This window comes from Excalfactoria chinensis, chromosome 3, assembly GCF_039878825.1.
Source record: "Excalfactoria chinensis isolate bCotChi1 chromosome 3, bCotChi1.hap2, whole genome shotgun sequence".
Taxonomy (NCBI): Eukaryota; Metazoa; Chordata; class Aves; order Galliformes; family Phasianidae; genus Excalfactoria; species Excalfactoria chinensis.
This window is the reverse complement of record NC_092827.1, coordinates 21,011,381-21,032,755: the sequence shown is the minus strand read 5'-3', so window position 1 is coordinate 21,032,755 and position 21,375 is coordinate 21,011,381. Positions and strand designations below refer to the sequence as shown.

General features: G+C 36.4%; 1 protein-coding gene across 1 annotated transcript in view; it reads right to left on the bottom strand.

Moving 5' to 3' along the window:
- The window catches only part of MCPH1 (microcephalin 1), a 118,220-nt gene extending 98,166 nt beyond the window's left edge, over positions 1–20,054 (bottom strand). Inside the window, exons 1-9 of the mRNA XM_072332983.1 lie at positions 19,933–20,054; positions 17,886–17,977; positions 16,525–16,643; positions 12,202–12,277; positions 11,546–11,666; positions 11,116–11,256; positions 9,981–10,073; positions 7,355–7,561; positions 1,252–1,364 (exon numbers count right to left, since the gene is read on the bottom strand). Of these exons, the coding sequence (XP_072189084.1) occupies positions 1,252–1,364; positions 7,355–7,561; positions 9,981–10,073; positions 11,116–11,256; positions 11,546–11,666; positions 12,202–12,277; positions 16,525–16,643; positions 17,886–17,977; positions 19,933–19,951 (981 nt within the window). The 5' untranslated portion in view covers positions 19,952–20,054. The remainder of the gene's footprint in view (positions 1–1,251; positions 1,365–7,354; positions 7,562–9,980; positions 10,074–11,115; positions 11,257–11,545; positions 11,667–12,201; positions 12,278–16,524; positions 16,644–17,885; positions 17,978–19,932) is intronic.
- Positions 20,055–21,375: the final 1,321 nt, after the last annotated feature.

The window sequence follows — 21,375 nt, the reverse complement described above, 5'->3', positions numbered from 1 at the left end:
TGAATGCAATCTAACATTGTGACAGAGAAGCAGCTAAACAAAGATATTGATTTTGACTTCTGTTGAAAGACAAAACAGAAGGATTTCAACTTGTGTGAGATTCTGAAGCAAACAAATGCATAACATAAAAATGTGACAAATCACCAAGCACCATTCCCACAGACAGTCTTATGGCCACTAACTGTTCATGGATATCTATCTAGCAGCTTTTGTAAGATTTCTGTTACAGGAAATTAAACTTTTCTGGACAGGTGTTTCAGCTTAATGAGGATGCATTCTTAAAATGTTTATCATAGGACACAGATATAGAGTGAAGTTGATTTATATGTTCTATATAATTCTTATTAGTTTTACAACTAGTATGACTGTATGTATTTAGAAGAAGGTGAGCACTTTCACAGAAGGGATCATTATAGGTTATCCAGTTGAACTCCCCTGCAATGAATGGGGACATCCACAGCTCACATAAAAAGAAACAAGCAATAAGACACAAGCAGGAAGTCAAAATATAGTTTTGAACAAGGGCAGATGACTGGGTCATGGAAAATAATATTCTACCTTCCAGATGCTTAAAAAGCTGAACAGCCTGGTAAATGCATTTGCTCAGCACTTCAGAGTAAAAGGATAAAAAAAATAATGAATTGATCAAACTCCACCTACAGCAAACAATGAAACATCTGTCTAATTTGTTTCATGTCGCTACATCCTTCAGTGCCTTAGGACTTCCCATTTTTTAGACAATTTAGTATACATTTTAATTGTATGCCTTGCTACTACAGTACTCATGAAAAGAGCTACTATTTATTTTCCTATTTATTTGCATTTAATTGTAAGAAAACTTTCACAAGACAGAGTGACCTTAAGATCCATTGCTAACCCAGTCATCTCACTTCATTTGCTCCTATCCAAACTGAGCTCAAATCATAAATTTAGCTAAACTTATGATTAAATAAAAGAATATAAGAAGAAACGTAGAATATTTATCCTGCAGAAACAGCCGTGGTGAATGATCTAAATATACGTATAAGAAAAAAATGCAGTGGCATGACTGCCACTTCAAGTTTTCAGAAAGCTGAGATGAGTAGTTATATGTATTGTTTTTGAACACCTTTCACATGACATTTCAAAGAAAGTAAGGTTTAGAAATGTTTATTTTTAAAACGTGCATCAAGCATGCACATTCTGTTTGTAGGTACAAAGGCACTCAGTGATTCTTCAAAAAGAGCTTAACAATAGTCCAGTTAAACCGACCTTTTGGAGTCTTCTGGTTTTTTTCACCCTCCCATTGTGCTTATTTTCTTGTTCATTAAAAACTTTGCAAGAGCCGTAAGTAACACCATACTCTGACACATGATTTTCATCACCTAGGAAAAAAGCATATTGCAAATTTAGAAACCTGAAATGAAACCGACAGACTTTATAGAGCTCAGTACAATTTTAAAAATCCAACTTGCACACTTGCATCAGTTATTTTTCCATTGTTTCAGTTATGGAAAGAAAAATGACATAAGAACACTTGACTTTATCATTCAGTTTCTCATCTTCTAAATAAACTAATTATAAAACTGTGATTTCTAGCATTTTGAACACCGCATATTAATCACAAATAGAGAATGAGCAACACAGCTTTTTGTTTCAAAGTTTGCAATTTCTATGAATACACAAAGAAATACTTCGGAGTTTGAAGCACTGGTGCTATATACTTATATTTCTTGTTGAAAGAAGAGTGCTTTTAGAACACGCTGTTTTTAACTCAAATTACCTGAGGATCCAAGATATGTTTTCAAACAACAGTTAGTAAACAAATCAAGCAAGCTGTTAGCAGGCAAGGAAATGTACATACATTTCCTTGTATACACATGAAAGTGTATCCATGAGAATGTACTCTAATATACAACAAAAAGCAGTATTTATCATCACTTACTTTTTAAGTCACATATATTTGTCAGCTTCATTTCAAATGTTAAACTTTTGGACTCATTTGAGAAATTATCTTGCTTGGAAAAGAAAAAAAAAAACTTTGATCTCTCATCTGATGAAGTTTTAATTATTGAAGATTGAGGTAGGTTGTTGTTCCTAATAAATAGTGATTGAAGTGGCATAAATTCAACTCCTCGTAAATAATTTTGTCATTATTTCAATATTACCCATACTTAAAAGTTTAACTGCCTATTCTATTCAATAGTAATAAATAAAAGGTGTTAATCTTGAAGTGACCTGTGTATTTGGTATTGCATTAAGGTCCATCATCTTCAATCATACAGCATGACTGATAGCAAGAGGACAAAATATCTTGCCACACAATAAAAAGAAGGTATTAAAAATAACCATCACCGTTTAGGATACATGAGTTTAGAAAGTTACTACTAAACATTCGTTTTTAATCTTAAATAGAAGATATTGGCCAAAAAAAAAAAAAAGTCAGGAAATACTGACTCCATTGCTTCACCCCAAGCAGGAATACATAGAGTTAAAATTCATTAAAAACAAGGTATCAGTCTGTCAAATTCCAGTCGACTTTCCATTTCATTCAATGTAAAATGACAAGACACCAGCATCTCCCTTCCTCCCTCTTTCTTTTCCTTCCTTCCTTCCTTCTGGGAGGGGGGCAGGGCAGCGAGAAGTGCTCAAACATTCCTTTTGACTCTCTTGACCCAAGTGATCAAGAACCTTAAATCTTGTCCCTCTTAGATTTAAATTCAAGGACTTGGATTAAATGCTTGGACCTCTTTCCAGTTTGGCTTTATTCTTATTTATTCCGAGCATTTACAAGACAGTAAGAAAAGTCCATCATCTTTTCTAATTATCAACTGAAGGACTCTGCACATTACGTAGGTAAGGGTTATTCTTTGCAATCCAGTTCCTCCTTTCCCTCTCCTAACTATCAGGACTTCTTCTTGCTATTACTTTTTAATCAAAACACTCAGCAAACTCATGGCAATGTGTGATTAGATCTTCTAAATCCTAAAACACTGCTCGATGGCTGGTGCCAACATGTTTTATCTATAGTGCTCTCCTTTATGAATGCCTTAAAGTGTCACTGACATTAAGTTACATCACATCTACAATTTTGTACTTTTATGGCAAGTGTCATTAGACTTTATAAATTCAACATAAAAATAATCCTTAAGTCATCCCTCTATTTTGAAATATTTGCCCTTCTTGTTTTAATACAATACACTTAAGTTTTTGCAGATAAAAAACAAGGACTCGAGAATAACTTTTCTTCATAGCTCACTGTTCTTTAAGGACAAGTAAAATAACAATAATTAATTAAATTTAATTTTAAAGGTATGCACAGTATTTTAGAAGCATTAAGCACCTATCTCAACAGTCTAGACCTAGAACCTCAGGTAAAACACACCCATCTAAATCAAACCTGATCATTTTTGTACCAAATAACAGAATGATGTTTCCAGTTCCTTATTTCCATCCTGAACATCTATTGAATAATAACTGATCTTATTCCATGTCCTTTGGCCAACTAAGATAATTTTGTTTCCCACATTCACTATAAATATCTAAATTCAGTCAGCTAAGTCTTAAATACAAAGTTGAGACCGGAAATAATGCTAGGTCCCAGTTCTACTTTGAGTGATTTTAGGATGATTAAAACAAAAGAAGAGTAATCTTGTATTCACTAACATTATTTATTGTTGTAGCTTTGACATTAAGTCATAGGAATTCATCAGATTTAAGTATTAGCATTCTAAACTGCCTAGTTCAAGTGCCAGCTTATCTTACCACCAGCCCTACTAAAAAATCTTTAAGCAGATGGAATGGACTTCAAGGTAAACTGATGTATAACATCGATGTCCAACTTCATGGCCTGCCTGGGCTGCATTTTTATTTTTTATTTTTATTGAAACATAAAAAAAGGGAAAAACCCCCATAAAACTAGTAGGATACTTGACCTTGTTTTAGAGAAATTATTAGCTAAGTAAGAAAACTTACATGTCTACTTAACGAAAACAACTGATGTCTTCACAGGATGACACACATAGGCAGGCTGAAATATTACCTGCAATCTCAGTGCTTTACCTGCCAAGTGGCACACATGTATGTAAATATGTAATGCATACTCGTTTTGATTCAATTGAGTGCAGCGGTGGGTGTGACAGGTTAGCACTGCATTGTGCTCTCCCCTCATAGCACCCTGCAGCTGCCTATGCAGCCTGTAATCAAGCTATGCACAGTAGAACCACAAAAAATACTGCTAAAATCACTTGATAATGGTAACAGTTAACAGCCCTGTGGGGCCACATTTCTAGCTGTCATGTGGCCTGCAGGCTGTGGGTTGGATATGATTTACAACATGAAAGACAATGAAATTCTAAGATTCTGCTAGCGACACAGATTGACAACCTTCACAACAGCATTATTGTATACTCATAAACTTACATTCATGATAGAGAGAAACCACCATTTTGCTCATCTTGTAACTGCTATAAATCTAGGCACTGACAAGCAAAACCCAGCAGTTAAATTTCTACTTTAAAATCAAAGAGCAAAAGAAGTATGTAAAGAGAATGCTTATCAAATGTTACATCTTGTCATTAAAGACAATTAGTAGGAGTGCCACTAGCTTAAAAACTGGGCAAGAAAAATGCTTGATATTTAAGTATATACAGATATTAAGTTTTATCATGATTTAATAAATATTCATGATTATATTTTACAGTGTCACAGTAAGAAGTTCAGAACACAATTTTCTTCCACAAAACTTCCATTAATAGTGAAAATACAGCTCAGTTTTTATTATTGATCTCTTCTGTTTTCAGATGAGCTTGGAACCACAAAGGATTGAAAGGAAAAGCATCTGGTAACTTTTATTTGCTGAATACCCTTCCTTAATCCTCTCCTCCAGATTCTGAGCTTAAATAAGTTGTACAGCGAGGAAACAAAAGTATAACATGCTAGAATACTGATCTCAATTTCATAACTAGAATTCATCATTCAGAATTAACTCTCAAATCAGCTGACATAGCTAAGTTTTAAAGTATACGTTTTCTCCTTCCTCCTCTTTTTTTTAACTGTTTAAAGAGAAAACACTGTTCACTAACATTAGGAAATGCAGCAATTAAGAATCATGTTTCAGTACATTGTCATGAGGCATAAAACACATTTAGTGGGATCATACATTTGTGGGTGTACACTTACATAATGTAAATCTGCGTCTATTTTATTGTTTGTTAAATATCGTATAGTGATGTACGCAGATGTAAAGAACCCAAAAGAGCAGGTCAGCTCAATTCCCACTGATATATACAGTTACCCTTTAATATTTCCAGTGAATGATTTTATAAGCATGAAACCAAAATTATTCTGCTCTTTTACATTTTACTTAATGTATTGATGCTTTGTGAAAGTTTTTTGTGTTTTTGTAGTAGATACTTCCAGCAGTAAAGTATAGGCCTTTACTGAACTTATAACATTCTCACAAAATGGCTGCATAGGTTATAATGGTTGTTCTTCACAGAAGGATGCTAAGCAGCAGAACAGAGTGGACACTGAGACATCCTGGCCAGGGTAAGATCCAGAAGGTTTGGGCAATACCCACCATAGTCAAGTGTGGATAATGTGAGTTTATATGGATGAATACACAAGGGGAAGACCATTAGCTAAATGTAAAATTAAATGTATAATTAAATTTATGCTTGCTAGCACAGCATAATAGATATAATAAATCAGGAATTGGAGCTTCATAACCTTTAGATATTTTCTGATATGAGTTTTGAGTAAACATGGCTTTCATAAATAGTAAGAAAACGAAAAATAGAGTGCAGGGTAAAGAAGCCTGGCACAGAATAAAACAGGTATAGCAGCTTCAAGAAATATTGCCCTTCTGTATCCATCGAAACGTACAAAATGATCCTAAAAACAGTAGGTTTGTGATAGACCTCATATGGAAAAGTGGATATGTTGCACAGACTGTAAGCCAGGAGAACCTAGCCAAGAGGGAAACGTGAAAGTAACTACTGGTGATGGGAAAAAAAAAAGAGATATAATGAGAAGTGTTTCACTGATCAGAGAATTAAATCACAGAATTGTAGGGGTTGGAAGAGACCTCTAGAGATCATCGAGTCCAACCCCCAATTTCTCCTTTGCCACAAGGGGGTACGTGCTCACTACTGCAATAATAATAAAAACTTTGCCGCTTCACTGAGATCTTTGCCTGATGGAAAATTATTGGAACTGAGAGTTTCTCACAGTACCATTTGAGAATTTTCCTGAGTTCCCAAGACTTCATATTCTAGTATATATTTGCATTGAAAGAATTTATGCTAAACTAAATTAAGAATGCTTAAGTATAAATAATATTCTTAAAAATGTTATTAAAAACAAAGATTAGCTCCGTATAAATAAAGCCGTAACTGAAAGAGATGCGTACTTTGCATGTTGTTCAGCTGCCTTGTTTGAAGTAAGGAGATGAACTCAACCTTCAAGGGACCATTCCAAGTCAGAATATTCTATGATTCTACATGCCCTCAAATGGCTAATTCAATCTTCATTATAGCAAAAGTTAGAAATTGCTGTTTTTGTAGTTGTTTTGTTTTTTCCATTATAGATTTTGCGCCTTTAACAGCAATTTAAATTTGTGAAATAAGAATAATATTAACACGGAATGTTATGCTTAATGGTTACTTGCAGACAGTTTACAATAGTATCATAACATTAAAGGGATGAAGAACTTATTACCTTAAACAAGTCTTGAATAGAACATCAGAACTATTTGAGTTGCAAGGGACCTTTAAAGATCATATAGTCCAACTCCCCTGCAGTGAACAGGGACACCTACAGCTAGATCAGATTGTTCAGAGCCTGGTCCAGTCTGACCTTGAATGTCTCCAGGACAGACTAAAGAGTCTGTCACTCTACTTCTTATAAACCCCTTTAGATACTCAAAGGCAGTGATAAATTTTCCCAAAAGCCTTTTCTACTCTTGGCTGAACAGACCCAGCTCTTTCAGCCTTAATAGCAGTATAAACCTTACAGAATGCCAAGCATTACAGGAAGAAGTCAGCTCACAGTTTTATTGCATTTTGTAAGCCAATTTCTTTACATCCTGATGAGTTCGTATTTGCAATATATGAGAATACAAATGTGTGTTCTTCTGGCTCCTACACACTCATTTATTTTTAAGTAGAAGTCTGGACTGCAGCATTTTTTCTTTTGGTGTAATTCTCAAGCATTTTTCCATTGAGAACATTTTGCATTTAGCTGTACAAGTATTTCTAATGCAGTATGGACATTGTACTTTCATCCTTATGGTTTTGCTCTGAAAACTTTTTCAGATCTTTTATTTCTAAATACAATCTATCATGCAAAGTACCCTGCAAAATCCACTTTTTACCTAAGCTTCTTCTGCTAGGTTGCTTCTGGATTAAGCTCTTCTGGTCACAGCCACATGAGGGAGAATTCATTATTGAAGCACTCATAGAAACGTGAGTACAAGTCTGAGTATTGCAGGTGTTTTCTACCTCTTTTTTCTGTCTCTTTGATGTAACAGTTCCAAAATAGTCATTACAACTTGAGTTAAAGCAGTCTTTCTTTTTTTCTCCTGTAAAATATGAGAAGTAGCAATATAAACAGTTAAGAAAACAGAAACAAAACAAAATTTCTAAGTAAAATGCATATGAAATTATAGAAAAGAAAAAACAAGGACATAGCCACTTACTTGAACATCCAGTGGCCAAATCATTAAACAGAAACAAAGTATATTGACGAGAAGCTACAATAGATTTTACTATCACATAATCCTATGTGGTAATAACCATTCACAAATCCTATCTTAAAAAACAACAACAACAACAAAAAAACCTGTTTTTTCTAGTATGTGAGAAAAGTAGTATGATATTATGTCCGTAGAGTTAGCTGGAATCAATATAATCATTTTTGCTACCACAGCATTACTTATCATCTTGTAGTTAGGAACAAATTAAATACGCAATAGTATCATAACCTACGCATCAACATACTGTAATAAAACCAAACAGAATGTGAGAAAAGATTACATTTATTTTAGTTATTCTAAAGAAATTATTCTGGGAGATGATAAAAAGGAACCATTCATAACCCTTCACAGTAAATTCTTCTGAAATAGGCTCACATCTTTGATTATTTAAAATACAATTTTAAGAATCCTGTTGTTTCAAACAATTTCCTATACTCTATTTACTACAAAAAATGAATGCTGAGTGCAGAGTTTCAGTAATACTTCCTTTGTTGGTGCTGCTGTAGGTTTTAGGGGAAACCGTAATCTTATTTGCTCACTAAATATAATTAACAATTTAAACACATGGTATAGAGAGGTATGTTCTGAAATTAAGCTGCAATTGAAATGTCAACAAACACATTCTCATAAGCCTTGCAAACAAACAAAAGGGTCACCATGACAGCATATCAGAGATGGAAACTGCACAATTATCGGGGATATGAGCACTGCTCCGAAAGTAATGCCTCCTGTTTATTTCCATGGAAACTACAACAGATACAAAGAGCACAAAGACTCTATTTGATACAACAAATTCTCAGTTACAAAACACTATTTTTCAGTAGAGTCACCACCATTAGCTATGCAATATTGTCAGCGACAAACAAGAGCCTGCATACTGCACTCATAATAATCTGCACTAACGGAGGTGACCCAATATTTCACAGCTGCTATGATGACATCATTGTTGAAACATACCACCTTGCTGCGCTCACATCCACTGTTTGGTCTCCATAACCATTCAGCAAGCGTTTATGAATGTCAATAGGTGCCACTTATTCTGCTTGGAGGAATTTGTGACACATATTTGCTGCATACACACTTCTACGTCAGACATCATTTTGTCAGACTGCCCCTCTGCTGCCATCTGTCACATGGCAACAAAATGTAATGGAATATTGGTGAGAATGTTCAACCTCTCACACTGTGATCCAGCATAATAAAATAGAGCACATTACTTTCAAAGCAGCCCTTGTAATATAAAAATCTATAGTACAGCTGTAATGCTGGAGGGGGATATCCAAGGTAAAGTGCTCAAACTGATGTTTAACCTTATCATGGTATAGTCATGCTACTTCCAGTATTAAGCTGCTACTTCTTTCTGAAACTGCATGAAGGCATACCTAGCTGTGTCAGGACACCACTATGTAAAATGTTGCCTCTGTTCTCATGGAAGCCAGCATGACAGATTTTCTGTATGATGCCAGTACAGCACTTAAAATATGTATATATATATAGGCAGTCCATCCAAGTGGTCTTCATTATGAATTCTAAAAGCTAACTTCTTACTTTTCTGCTAAAATCCAACTAATCTTTTTCTTCTGACTAGCAGGAGACAAGCAGTATGAAGTACATTACTCACTGTGGACATTATTTCTTACTGCTGTTAAGAAATCCACAGATGTAGTTTAACAACTTTCACAATCACTCTCTGCCTTATGTCCTGCTACCATGCCAGAACACAGGCACTGAAGTTGAGTACAAGAGCCTTAACATATGTCACTTCCTGAATACTTAAACTGGAAAATGCATTGGGTTTTCAGGTTTTTCCATTGAAAAACTGGAAGACATTCCAGTTTAGTGAATTCTATTTTTTACTCAATTCTCTTTGTTTCGACAACACACCACTAAACTCTGTGTTCTATACAAGATTCCTGTATCAGTAAACTGATGGAATGCCAGAACAAGAAGCCATTAGCAAGGAGCAGAATTACTTGTCACACATGGAAGTGACACAGGCAACTCAGTAGTAAAGTGACATATTTACCCAATGTGACTTCTTGTGCTCGAGTTCCTTGAATTCTTACTCCTATATACTTTGCCAAATAGGAGAAAACAAACATAATTCAACTTTAAATATAAACAATAGAAAAAAACAAGTTAAGTCCTATTTCACTCTACAAATCTATCACCACTCAAAATAAGATATACAGATCATATGTTATGTTTAAACTCTCTAACATGTAACTAAGGTTGAGATAGTTACCTTGCAATAATGTGTCTTCTGAATTAGTTAAAGAGTTAGACAATGGGCAGTCTCCTTGCGAGTAACGTGGAGGTGCTTGAAACCTTTGGGAAGCTAGGAGTTTACAAATGATAAATTAGTCAGCTCCACGTGCAGACATACAAGTGTCTTCAGCATCCATCCATATCATCATAGTATCATAGTATCATAGTATTGTGCGAGTTGGAAGGGACCTTAGAGATCATCGAGTCCAACTCCCGGGTATCGAGCCCTCTGTGTAGCGAAGCGGAACTTCTACCCCCTAGCGCCACAGGGGGGATATCTCAAAAGCAGTTCAATTTTAAAAGATAAGTGGTTGCTTTGACAACTACTTATAGACTGCTTAACAGTATCTCAAACTTACTTACAAAAAAATTATTAGAATTCGCAAATGAATCAAATTTTTTTTTTTTGTAAACTCAGCACCGTATTTTTCCAAAATGAAAGAAAACTATTGATGAAATATGGGCCAGTTCTAAGCCAGTTGAGATCTTTTAATTAAAGAATCTGGTAATTTCTGCAGCTAGTACAAATGCCTCCATACAGTAGAAATGCTTTTCAAAACCTTTGGAACCATTACCTCAAAACCACAAAAGAAAATAAATACAACAATACAAGCAGTTCAAATCCAAATGACTTAGAAGAAAAAAAAAATACACTCAACTTTTATGTTCAATCATCATATTTAAGAGGCATTCAGGTCAAATCATAAAACAAAGCATCAGGTACAAAATAGGCATAGTCATAGCTCTAATACCAGACTGGAAAAGAAGCAAGCACCACCCTTTTTCTGCATGCATCATTTAGATCAGTATCCCTTTGCAATTCAGCGAGATTCAAAGCTCTAAACAGTCAGGGATCATTTCAAATGAGTTATGGGCTAATAGGCTGATGTCTTGCAAAATGCTACCCACATAATGATTAATGCTAATTGATTTCAGCAGTACTATCTTACACATTTCTAATCAAACATTTTTGAGTCTAGGGAATTAAATATTTCAAGAAAAGTATGGTAAAAGTAATTCTGAGAGACAGCAAAAAAGCGTGGAAAAAATGCAGCAATAAAAATGGTGGCCATTTGTGCATGCTCATGAATAAATAAAGTTTAACTTCTTACCAGTAGGAGAAAGATTTTCTCTTTTCTCCTTCATCTCATTTACTCTTCTCTCCATTTCACTGCATTGATCTCTTAATTTAGAAACAGGGCTATACACAAGTGAACCATCATCTTCAAACTGTAAAACCGGTATATAAGTTTCTAAGCAAAAAAATAAATAAATTGTACATTATTGTTTTTAATAATTTCTAATAACAATTTGAACTACAACAACTTCAGATTGAGTTCTATTTTGTTTCTCAAAAAAAAAAAAACAAACACAACCGAAAACACAAGTTTGCAAACAGCTCTGTAAAATGTAAATCAACTTCATCTGTTACAGAGATGTGCACAAAGGCATAAAAAGAAAGAAACAAACAAATCCTCAAAAATTCATTCACTTTCAAGAAATAACTAAGGTATTTGAATACTAGTCCAAAGGAATTCTTACCTGTATTAATTCCTATCCTTTGTTGAGCTAATTCCTTAGCCATCCGGTCCAGTCTTCTCTGCAGCTTTCTATCATTTTCTGGAGTTTTCTCAACAAAGTCCATTGGCTGCATACATTTGTGCTAGAAGACATGTAAAACTATTAAGTATATGGTTAAAACCTGCTCAAAGTAACTAGACTTCCTCTTTGCTTACCATTCTAACACAGTATTGTCAGTGTTTAACACTGATTTATAATCACATCTTTCAGAGTTCTTGATAACTGCAAAGATAACATTTTCTAAAACAAATAGTAATATGAAACTAGAAAGGATTCATAGATATTTCAGATCAGATTTTAGTAAAAGGGAGATGAAGCTATCAACTTTCTTCTTCTCTTTTGTTTTGTTTGCAGCAACGTTACTACCCAAAAGTCATGTGCTCTTTCCCACTTCAAAATGAGGATTTTAGTTCTTGACACACCTCAATGAAGGTACACAGACGTTGGTTGGTTTGGATTAGCAGATCATTTATCAATTTGTTGGCATTTAGATCTTCACTTCCTTATATACCAATATAAACGATTATTGTCTTTAAAAACCTACTCAGAGTTTACAGGAAGCTCTGAAAAATCAACTGTTCAAATCCTTGAGGTCAGGATATTAGAATTTTACTCACTTTTAGTGGTAACCCTTCATTATTGTATACTGCAGGAAATAAAGATTCATCAACATGTATTCCAGTTTCTCGACATCTGTGTAATAAAATAGAGCTGTTATTTTTGGTCCTTAAGAATGACAACTTTTGCTGAAAAAAAAACAATAAATTGCTCAAGTTCTGCATTCATTAAACCTTTTCCAAGTATGCATTCTTAGCATAAATACGGCAATGCTAAAAACCCCAAACCCAACAACTTTACATTACATATCAAATAGAGGATATGACAGTTTTTGTCCTAATGATGTCGTCTAACTTGCTGTTTCAGTGTTCTAAAACTCAAAGTCACACACCCATACTATTCCCCCACACACTCAAAAATCGTTGAATGAAGTCAATCTAGCCCAATTTACATGACTGTAAGATCTAGACTTGTATTTTCTGGGGATTCTGGGTTTTCATTCTTCTCTAGCTAATGAGATGCTAAACCTTTATTTGTCATTCCGATGACAGAAAAGGCTTACCTATAAACCACAGTGTGTCAGGAGAATTAAGAACAGAAAGGATAATACTCCTATTCTGGTAATTGAGAACATAGGTATCATCTGATCCTGGCTCTTACTTCTTACTACCAATTAGTTTCAGTTTTCTGTCTTCTGTTTGTACGTGCAATGTCAGAATCAGCCCCTTGCAGTGAAATAAAGCTGTCTCTATAATTTTTTAATGAAAAAAATAAAATTAATCAAACTGATACTCTACCCCGAATTTCCTTCTTAATAATTTTAAGTCTGACTTGAGATCTGTGGGACTTGTGTTAGCTTGGAATATTGTACATATATATTGTATATCTGCACATTATGCACGGTGTTGAGACAAGAACTTTAGCAGGTTAATGGAAGATATATTTCAGTCAGAATTGTGATGTTTCATTCTTGAACCACGTTTTCTGTAGTAAAGCTGGTTATGGAAAAGAGACAGAACCTTAGACTACTAGAATTCCTCTGGAAGACTGTGATTCTAGTGACACCTAGTGTCAAATTGCTTTCATGGTCATGTTTGTAAAACTACAATTAATACTTTACACCTAGAGAAAAAAAAGAGATAAATCACTACAAATATTTGTTAAACTAACAGAGTTTAGAGTTGTCTGGAGTTAAATTAAAAGATGATAATCCACCTGCTCTACTTCAGTGGCTATTATTAAAATCTAGATAATGATTTTAAATCTGTTTGTTTTTATTGTTAAAAGAAATGTATTCTGGATTTATGAATTTATTGAAATTTCGAGGGTCACCTTATTTTTCAGGTTTTCTTCTGGATAATATTCCTTCCTGTTAAACAATGGGACCACATTTATTCAGTGTATACTCAAGCATGCTCGTGAAGCAGAAGCTTTAACTCAGGCAGATCATTGGCAAGAACACTCTTAAGTAAGAAACAACATTCATACAGGTCCTGACACTAATAGTTTGTGCTGTTTTTTAGAAGAAAAGCAAATATTACAGTTTTTCATGTCAAAGGGCGTGTTCCTATGAAAGGCTTATGCATTACCCAGGGGAATATAACAGTAGAGTACATGCAGAACAGTTCATAAGTAGTGGTTCACCAGCTGCTAAGTGGGAGAATACTTGGCATAAAGTAGAATAATCAGGAAATGCTGGAGTAATTGTTGATGAGTTGCTTCCTTGTCTGGTGTTTTTAGGGCTCAAATATCAAAGAGTAGAGCCTGGATAAAACACCACATAGTATCAATATCACGATACCCAAGAGCATATAAGAAAACAGTCAAACATTCCCATTTTGCTTTGCTACAGATTCATGGTATAAGGACGGCCTGAGGCAATATTATTTTTTGTTTGTTTTGCTTTTTTTGTTTGTTTTTTATTAAACTGTTTAAATGTGAATTCTCCAATTCTTCTACTAGAGAAGGAAAAATATACATTAATTCGAGGTGAGGCCTCACCTCGAGTACTGTGTCCAGTTTTGGGCACCTCAGCACAAGAAAGATATGGAAGTACTGGAGCAGGTCCAGAGAAGGGCAACGAGGCTCGTGAAGAGTTTGGAGAATCAGCCCTATGAGGAGAGGCTAAGGAAGCTGGGGCTGTTTAGCCTGAGGAAGGGGAGGCTGAGGGGAGACCTTATTGCCGTCTTCCATTACCTGAAAGGTTCTTACAGTGAGAGTGGGGCAGGTCTTTTCTCACTACTGACTTGTGACAGGACGAGGGGAAATGGCCTCAAGTTGCACCAGGGCAAGTTCAGGGTGGATATTAGGAAGAACTTCTTTACAGAAAGGGTGGTTAGGTACTGGAATAGGCTCCCCAGGGAGGTGGTTAAAACGCCATCCCTGGATGTGTTTAAGAGCCGTTTGGATGTGGTACTCAGGGATATGATTTAGCAGAGGTTTTTTTTTTTTTTTTTTTAGAGATAGGGTACTGGTTAGGCTGCAGTTGGACTTGATGATCTTCAAGGTCTTTTCCAACCTGGATAATTCTATGATTCTATGATGAATTCCCCACACAGCATCTTCATATTAACCTTTGTTTTCATATGAAAGAAGGATTTCTGACTCGACTCTCACTTCTTTTCCAGGATGAAGAATTCTTGCTTCTTCAAATCACATCTTGTGAGAAAATCATTTTATACTTTCAGTCATTCTCAAAATCATTTTCTGCCATCGTTCTGAACATATCCATGGCCTTCTCACTTCAGCTACCGGAAACATCATGCTCACCAGCTCTTTTTCTCATTGAAGTTTTCAACCACCTGGATGTCTACTGGAAAGGCAACACAGTGGGCTGCAAGCAATTCAGGAGAGTCCTGGAGTGCACTGAGGATAACTGACCAGAGGAGAAACATTACTGGAAATGGTGCTCACCAGTGCAAAGGACATCAGAAGAGGGTAAAGACTGGAGGCGTTCTGGTCTATATTGATCATGCCCTGGTTGAATCGGTGATCTTGAAAGTTACAGGCCTGGCAAACAGCAGAGTAGGGACCCTGAACCTCAGAAGAGTGCATTTCCAGTTGCTTAAAGAGTTACTGGATGGAATCCCCTGAAAGCCATCCTTATGAACAAAAGATTGAAATAAGGCTGGCAGCTCTTTAAGGACATCCTTCTGAGATCAAAAGAACTCTCTGTTTCCATGTTTCAGAAATCAGACAAGGGAGGCAGGAAACCAGCATGGCTGAGCAAGGGCTTGCTGGTCAAACTGAGGGATAAGGAGGAAATGCATAGGCAGCAGAAGCAGGAATGTATGGCAGAGGAAAAAGATTAGAGAAGTTTATTCATCCATCATTATCATCACTGCCCCTACCTCAATAAAACACATCTCTATATCTATATCAGAAGATTTTGCCAGTTACAACAAGCATCTTCTAAGGCATACATCAAAACCTTGCACTGATTATAGGAATACTTCAAAGAATATCAGGAAGATACTAGCTATTTTATTTCCTATTGAACAGCTTACATTTTCCTTCTAGATACTCTCATAACTTTTCATTTGGTGCTGGCATCCTGACAGTTAGTTTCTTGAGGCTTAAAAGCTGTGTTGCAGAGCACAGTGTTGTTTTATCTTACTCAGACTGCTATTTCTCTAAGCACATGATAATTGATAAGGACCATTTACTTCACTTATATTCTAATTTCCATCATCACAACAATTTAAGAATTGGAATGTTTGAATATAACATATGGGTATTCTTAAAAACCAGTACTGTTTACACTTTACCAGAACTCTAAGTTAAGCTTCAACAACTTCTTAAACACAGAGGAGATGCCACAAACTACAAATAAAATGGAAGTTCAAATTTTTGGTTGTTGTTTTGTTTTTTTAACATAACTTTCCTTATGGTAGTCAAGAATCTTCAAACAGTGCCATGCTAAACCTGACAAATGTCCTAAAAGACAGACTGCATATGGATCTTTTCCTTTCTCGCTATGAGATATCCTGTCTATAAGGGCTAAGTACAGAAACAGTACAAATACTTCCTTCATATTTATCCCTGATGAAATGTGTTTTTTCATATGGAAATTGAATAATTCAATTCAGTGTAAATATCTGGTTTTCATTGTCTATGCATGCCATCTGAGAGCATGAAAGCACTAAACAAATATATCATGCAGCTAATTCAACATACTCATTTTCAATAGATAAAACACCATCTTTCTGTGGAAGTAACAGATTTTGTAATAGAAATACTGTCATAAGAAAGTTATCAGTTTACTCATAGACTTAACAAAGTTTCAGGTACATAAAAAAAAAAAAGAGGTCATTTTAAAATAAAATAATAAAGGAATTTGTTTTCTGGAATAGGTCACATTCATTTTACTCAACAGTACTCACTTTTCCACCCAGAGTACAGAAACAATCTTTACACCAGCATTCTGTGCTTTTCTCCATGTAGCTGAGTGTCCATCTTTGAAGATTACATGCGTCACGCGCTTGTTGAAAGTTTTTGAAACCTGCAGAAGTGAACAGAGAGCTCATCTTTGAGTCTGAAAATCAGAAAATATTAATGAAACTCGATGGCGTGGTCTGTTTTTCTTGCATACAACACTAGCGTAAGAACTTATTCTAAACAATATGTCAAGGATTGCTTTGATCTTTTCTGTATTTGCAAAAAGCGTGAAGCAATTGAAGCCCAAGTCTGATTAGTCAAGTCAATGCAAAACAAGCTGGAAGGCTACAGTAGTCTTTTATTTTCATAATTTCTTTTCTCTGTGCTACCATTTCCATTTCCCTTCTCTCTGTATCACTAATCTTACAACATTATTTAAGTAGCCAGAAACTGTTATGAAACCATCGGTACAGAAGTTCGTATCCACTATCCAGAGAAATGCCAATTGCATCTTTTATTTAGTGAAGAACTCACAAACATAGAATACAGGTATCGTCATCTAATGTACTAATTCTCAATAACAGTAATCTGTTCTAGTTCTGAGGGAACGCTGATGCTACCAAAAAGAATGAGAGAACACTTTAAAAACAAGGGTGAGAAATGTAGGAATTTAGGAAAACATAACTAACAACACAACTGACATTTTCACTGTGATACAAAACTAATCAAATCTTCAGCTACAAACCTCTAGTAACAAATAAATCATAACACTTTCAGTCCTGGATGTTCCACTCTTTACAAACAATACTTCTAAATATAAAACTGTTCAATCAGTTACTGTGATTGTACCAAATTAATCAAGTTAATAATTCACATTTTACAGCAACATCTCAACACAGTCAAACAGAAGCAGTTGTGTAGCTCTCTAATGCTTAGATGTACTTTTCCAAGCACCTTCTACAAATGAACCACGCTTGTTGGAGGTTGAGTGGAAGAATGTCACAGTACAGAAAAACACTGTAGTAACAACAGACCACCAGCCTACAAGCTACAGAAAACAAAGCAACATATAAATGACTTAGGTTTTCAACCCTTAGATTCAGTTTGTCCCCAGCGTGGAGCAAGACCAATACTTCATAGCATATTAACAAACAAGGAAGATTATATGTACCTGAGTAGGCTTTATATGCATTTCTTATCTGCCACTGATAAGAATTTTAGAGCATAATCATATATTCTCAAGTTTGTGATGGTTTTCTTTCCTGCCCTTTAAAAACTCCTACTACAAAGAAATACACAAGCAGAACAAGCTAAGTTTGTAATTAAGATTTTTCCTATTCTATTAATTTCAAAATAGTTTCCTTACTTTTGCTCCCATATCAACAAGTTGCTGCTCAAAGGCTTTCGAGTAATTTTCGGTTCTGCTAGATGACCAAACTTCTACAAATGCATGGACACCTGGAATCAGAAGAGGGAAAACAAGACATTTAAGTGCACTGTGGTAAAACTAGTTAAATTGTCCTTCAGAAAATAATTGGCTTTAATACTCCTTCATACGCATTTTGTAGCAAGAATAGCTTCAAATCCATGGCTGGTTTTAATAATTGCTAATTTTCAAGTTAATAAAAATGCTAAGATAAATTGTCATTACACAAGCTCCAGAATATATTTAAATAAATATGGAATTACCCTTTCAGCAAATTTCAACAAAAATATGTAGAAATAACCATTCACAACTGACTTAAAATTCCACCTTATCAAATCACCTTGAAATTAAGTATCTATCACAGGGGCTAACAAACTTTCACAACAATTGCCTTATAGAAGTTTAGATATATTGCAGTTAAGCAGCTTACTTTATCAATCAGATTAAGAACCTCTTTAAGGAATAAAATAGCTGTGGCTCAGTAAGTCTTAAAATATAAAATATAAAATTAAAAAAAAAAAATCCCATAATCTCAGATATATTGACATACAAGGATAAGCAAAAGAAACTCTCAATAATCCCTTTGTTAGTTTGATTTAGGATGCTCTATAACTGCATTGGCCATACCAGTTTCTCCTTTTGAATAGCAGATCAGGAAAACTCCAGAAAACTGGAGGAGTGCCAGCTCACCAAAACCAGCTTTAAACAAACTGCAGGCCAGATGTCACTCAGAGCTCAGGAATAAAATTGAAAGCTTTTATTTAAATTTAAAGGGTTCATCCCCAGCAAACAGTGTTTAACTACAGTGTCTGACAGGGAAGCGTGTATGAAGCAAAGCCACCTCCAGCATGTGGCACGTAGGTTCTAATTCAACACTGGCAAAACGCAGAGCTAACGGTAGTAACTATGTTGCAATACATTATATTGTATTTGCTAACTTGCTCTATTGAATAGCGGTATTGGATCTGTTGTAGCTGTGGGCAGCATTTCCTTAGTAGTTACATACATACACGAACTTCCAATTCATTACATAGTATCATCCCTGTTCTGAAATGTAACAAAACAAAATCACATTTTAACTGCAGTAGTTTCATAAAGATTAGTGTTAAGTACTACAACTTTTTAATCTATAAAAGAAACAGGAAACCTAGAACACCTCTTTAGCCAGGTGAGACAGAAATGACTACTGGTGCTCCAACTTTAGATGCTGACGGGACCTTAAGCCTACACCAATTCCCTCATTTCACCAACGTTCTGGACCAGGACAGCTGTTTGCTGGGCTGTTTTCCTGTGAAAAATGTGCCCACGTTCAAAACAAGCCGTGTCTTCTTCATCAAATGCTTTAAAACCTTCACAGCTGCAGTTCTGCACCTACCAGTGAAGGACATGCTGGGAACTCAGAATTCTCTTCAAAGCAGCACGCACCCACCATAGGACTAAAGGGATGCTTTACAGTAATTACCCCATTTAGGAAATAACAGAGAAAACACGTGGTCGTTTTTGTGTTGCAGATGTAAGGGAAAGCCAGAAAGCCCGGAGCTTTTCTGAGCTAGAAGAGCTTTGAAAGAGGTAGGTTCTTGTCAAAGTTAACAGGCCTCAAAGGTGGCGGCTGTAGTGGGGAAGAGAGAACCAAGGCCACCCAAAGAGGGAGAAACTTCGCTAGATGCCAGGCACACCGCGCCGGGGCCTAAGGCGTTACGAGAGCGGCAGCAGCAGGGCAGACAGAGACAGCCGGTGGCACCGAGAGCCGCCCTCAGGGGCAAAAGGACCCCGGAGGGACCGCGAGGCTCCACGGTGCTGCCTGCCCCGTCTCGTTCCTTCCTGCGGCTGTGGGGTGAGCCACGCCAGAGAAGGCCGCGCAGGACCGAGAAGGCCGCCGCCAGCCGCGACCTCACCGCAGCCTCAGGGCCGGCAGCCCCAAGGGGATGAGCTGCGTGGAAGCGCCCGCTGCATCCCGGCGGCTCCCCCCGCGGAGCTCAGCCGCTACCTTTCAGCACGGACTCCATCAGCAGCTCCGATACCCGCCACCGTTCAAACTGCCTCCGCGCTGCTCCGTGGCGCCTGCGTGGTGCTGCCGGGCTCTGCCGCGCATGCGCGGTACTGCCGGGCCCACAGCCTATGGCCGGAGCGGGAGCTGCAGCGTGGGGGGTGGTTGTAAGGTGGTTGGGGGCAAAGTCGTGAGGAGAGATGTTACAAACGGTGTTTTCAGGCGTTAAAAACAAGCCCGTAAGACGTGTGCTCTGTGCGAACAAAACACTGTTTAAAGCAGTGTTTTCAAAAGATAAAACTGTAGCCAAGCAATAAATGAGAGCGGGTTTTTTTTGGGGTGTGCATGTCTGTGTTCACTGTGTAGAGTGATCAGGAGGCTCCTCTGTGAGCTTTGAATGGACTTTGAAAACACTTAATGAAACTGGGATGTTAGGACATTAGTTACTATTTCACCAGTTTGAATACATGAGGGTGTTTTAGCTCTTTTGAGGCAATGAACTCCAGCAAATGGCAATGAATTGCAGGGAAGTAAACATAAGTGCCTACATAACAGACTTGCTGATACACAGTTTCATGGTGTACATAAACTGGGGATATAGCGTAAGATTGGAGTGATTTCTGTACAGTTAGTACAACATAAAAGTTACAGAACGCTGCAATGTGTAGACAGGGTTTCACAGGTTCTGTTATGTCTAAAAAGGGAGGATCAGTGAAAGCACTTGACTTCCTAAATGAAGAAGCAGATCATGTCCCTGTGAGGTTATAGTCCTATGAAATTCTAAACATTTCCTAAACATCTAAGCAATCTTGATAAAATAATAGGAAAAGCTATGCTACAATGGAGCAGTTATCCTAAATATAATGAAGAGCAGCAATATTCTCAAGTACCTACTTGAATATTCAGAATATTCCCTTTCCTTGATTGATTAAAATTGGAAGGGATCTTTGAGATGGGGTATTGTAAGACTGTAACACAGAGACAGGGCTTGTTCCTCTGGAACAGGGTTCATATGATGGGCTATGAATCACTTCTTAAGACTTGCATTGAGTCATATGAAAAATACCTCGAGCAATGAAGACACTTTGTAAGTATTAAGTATAGTCTAGGTTTGTTTATTATCGGGAGGTGTACTTTGGTTGATTGGTTTGTTTTATGGGCTGATTTTCAACTTGGACAAAGAACACTTTGAGTTAAGTTTCCACTTAAGTTTCCAAGTGTCAACCACGAAACTCAGATAAACTGAAAAGGCTGAGGTGTGTTACTTCCCACAGAGTAGCAAATCTTGGTGAGACAATCTAAATATACAGCACCTGGGTGTTTTTATACCAGAATATATTTGAAGAGGTCTTCACTACCATGTGTCTTGGCTATTACAGGTGCAGAGATAGGAAGAAATGGTTAGAGGAACTACAAAATGTTCACCTAGTCTTCATGGACAAA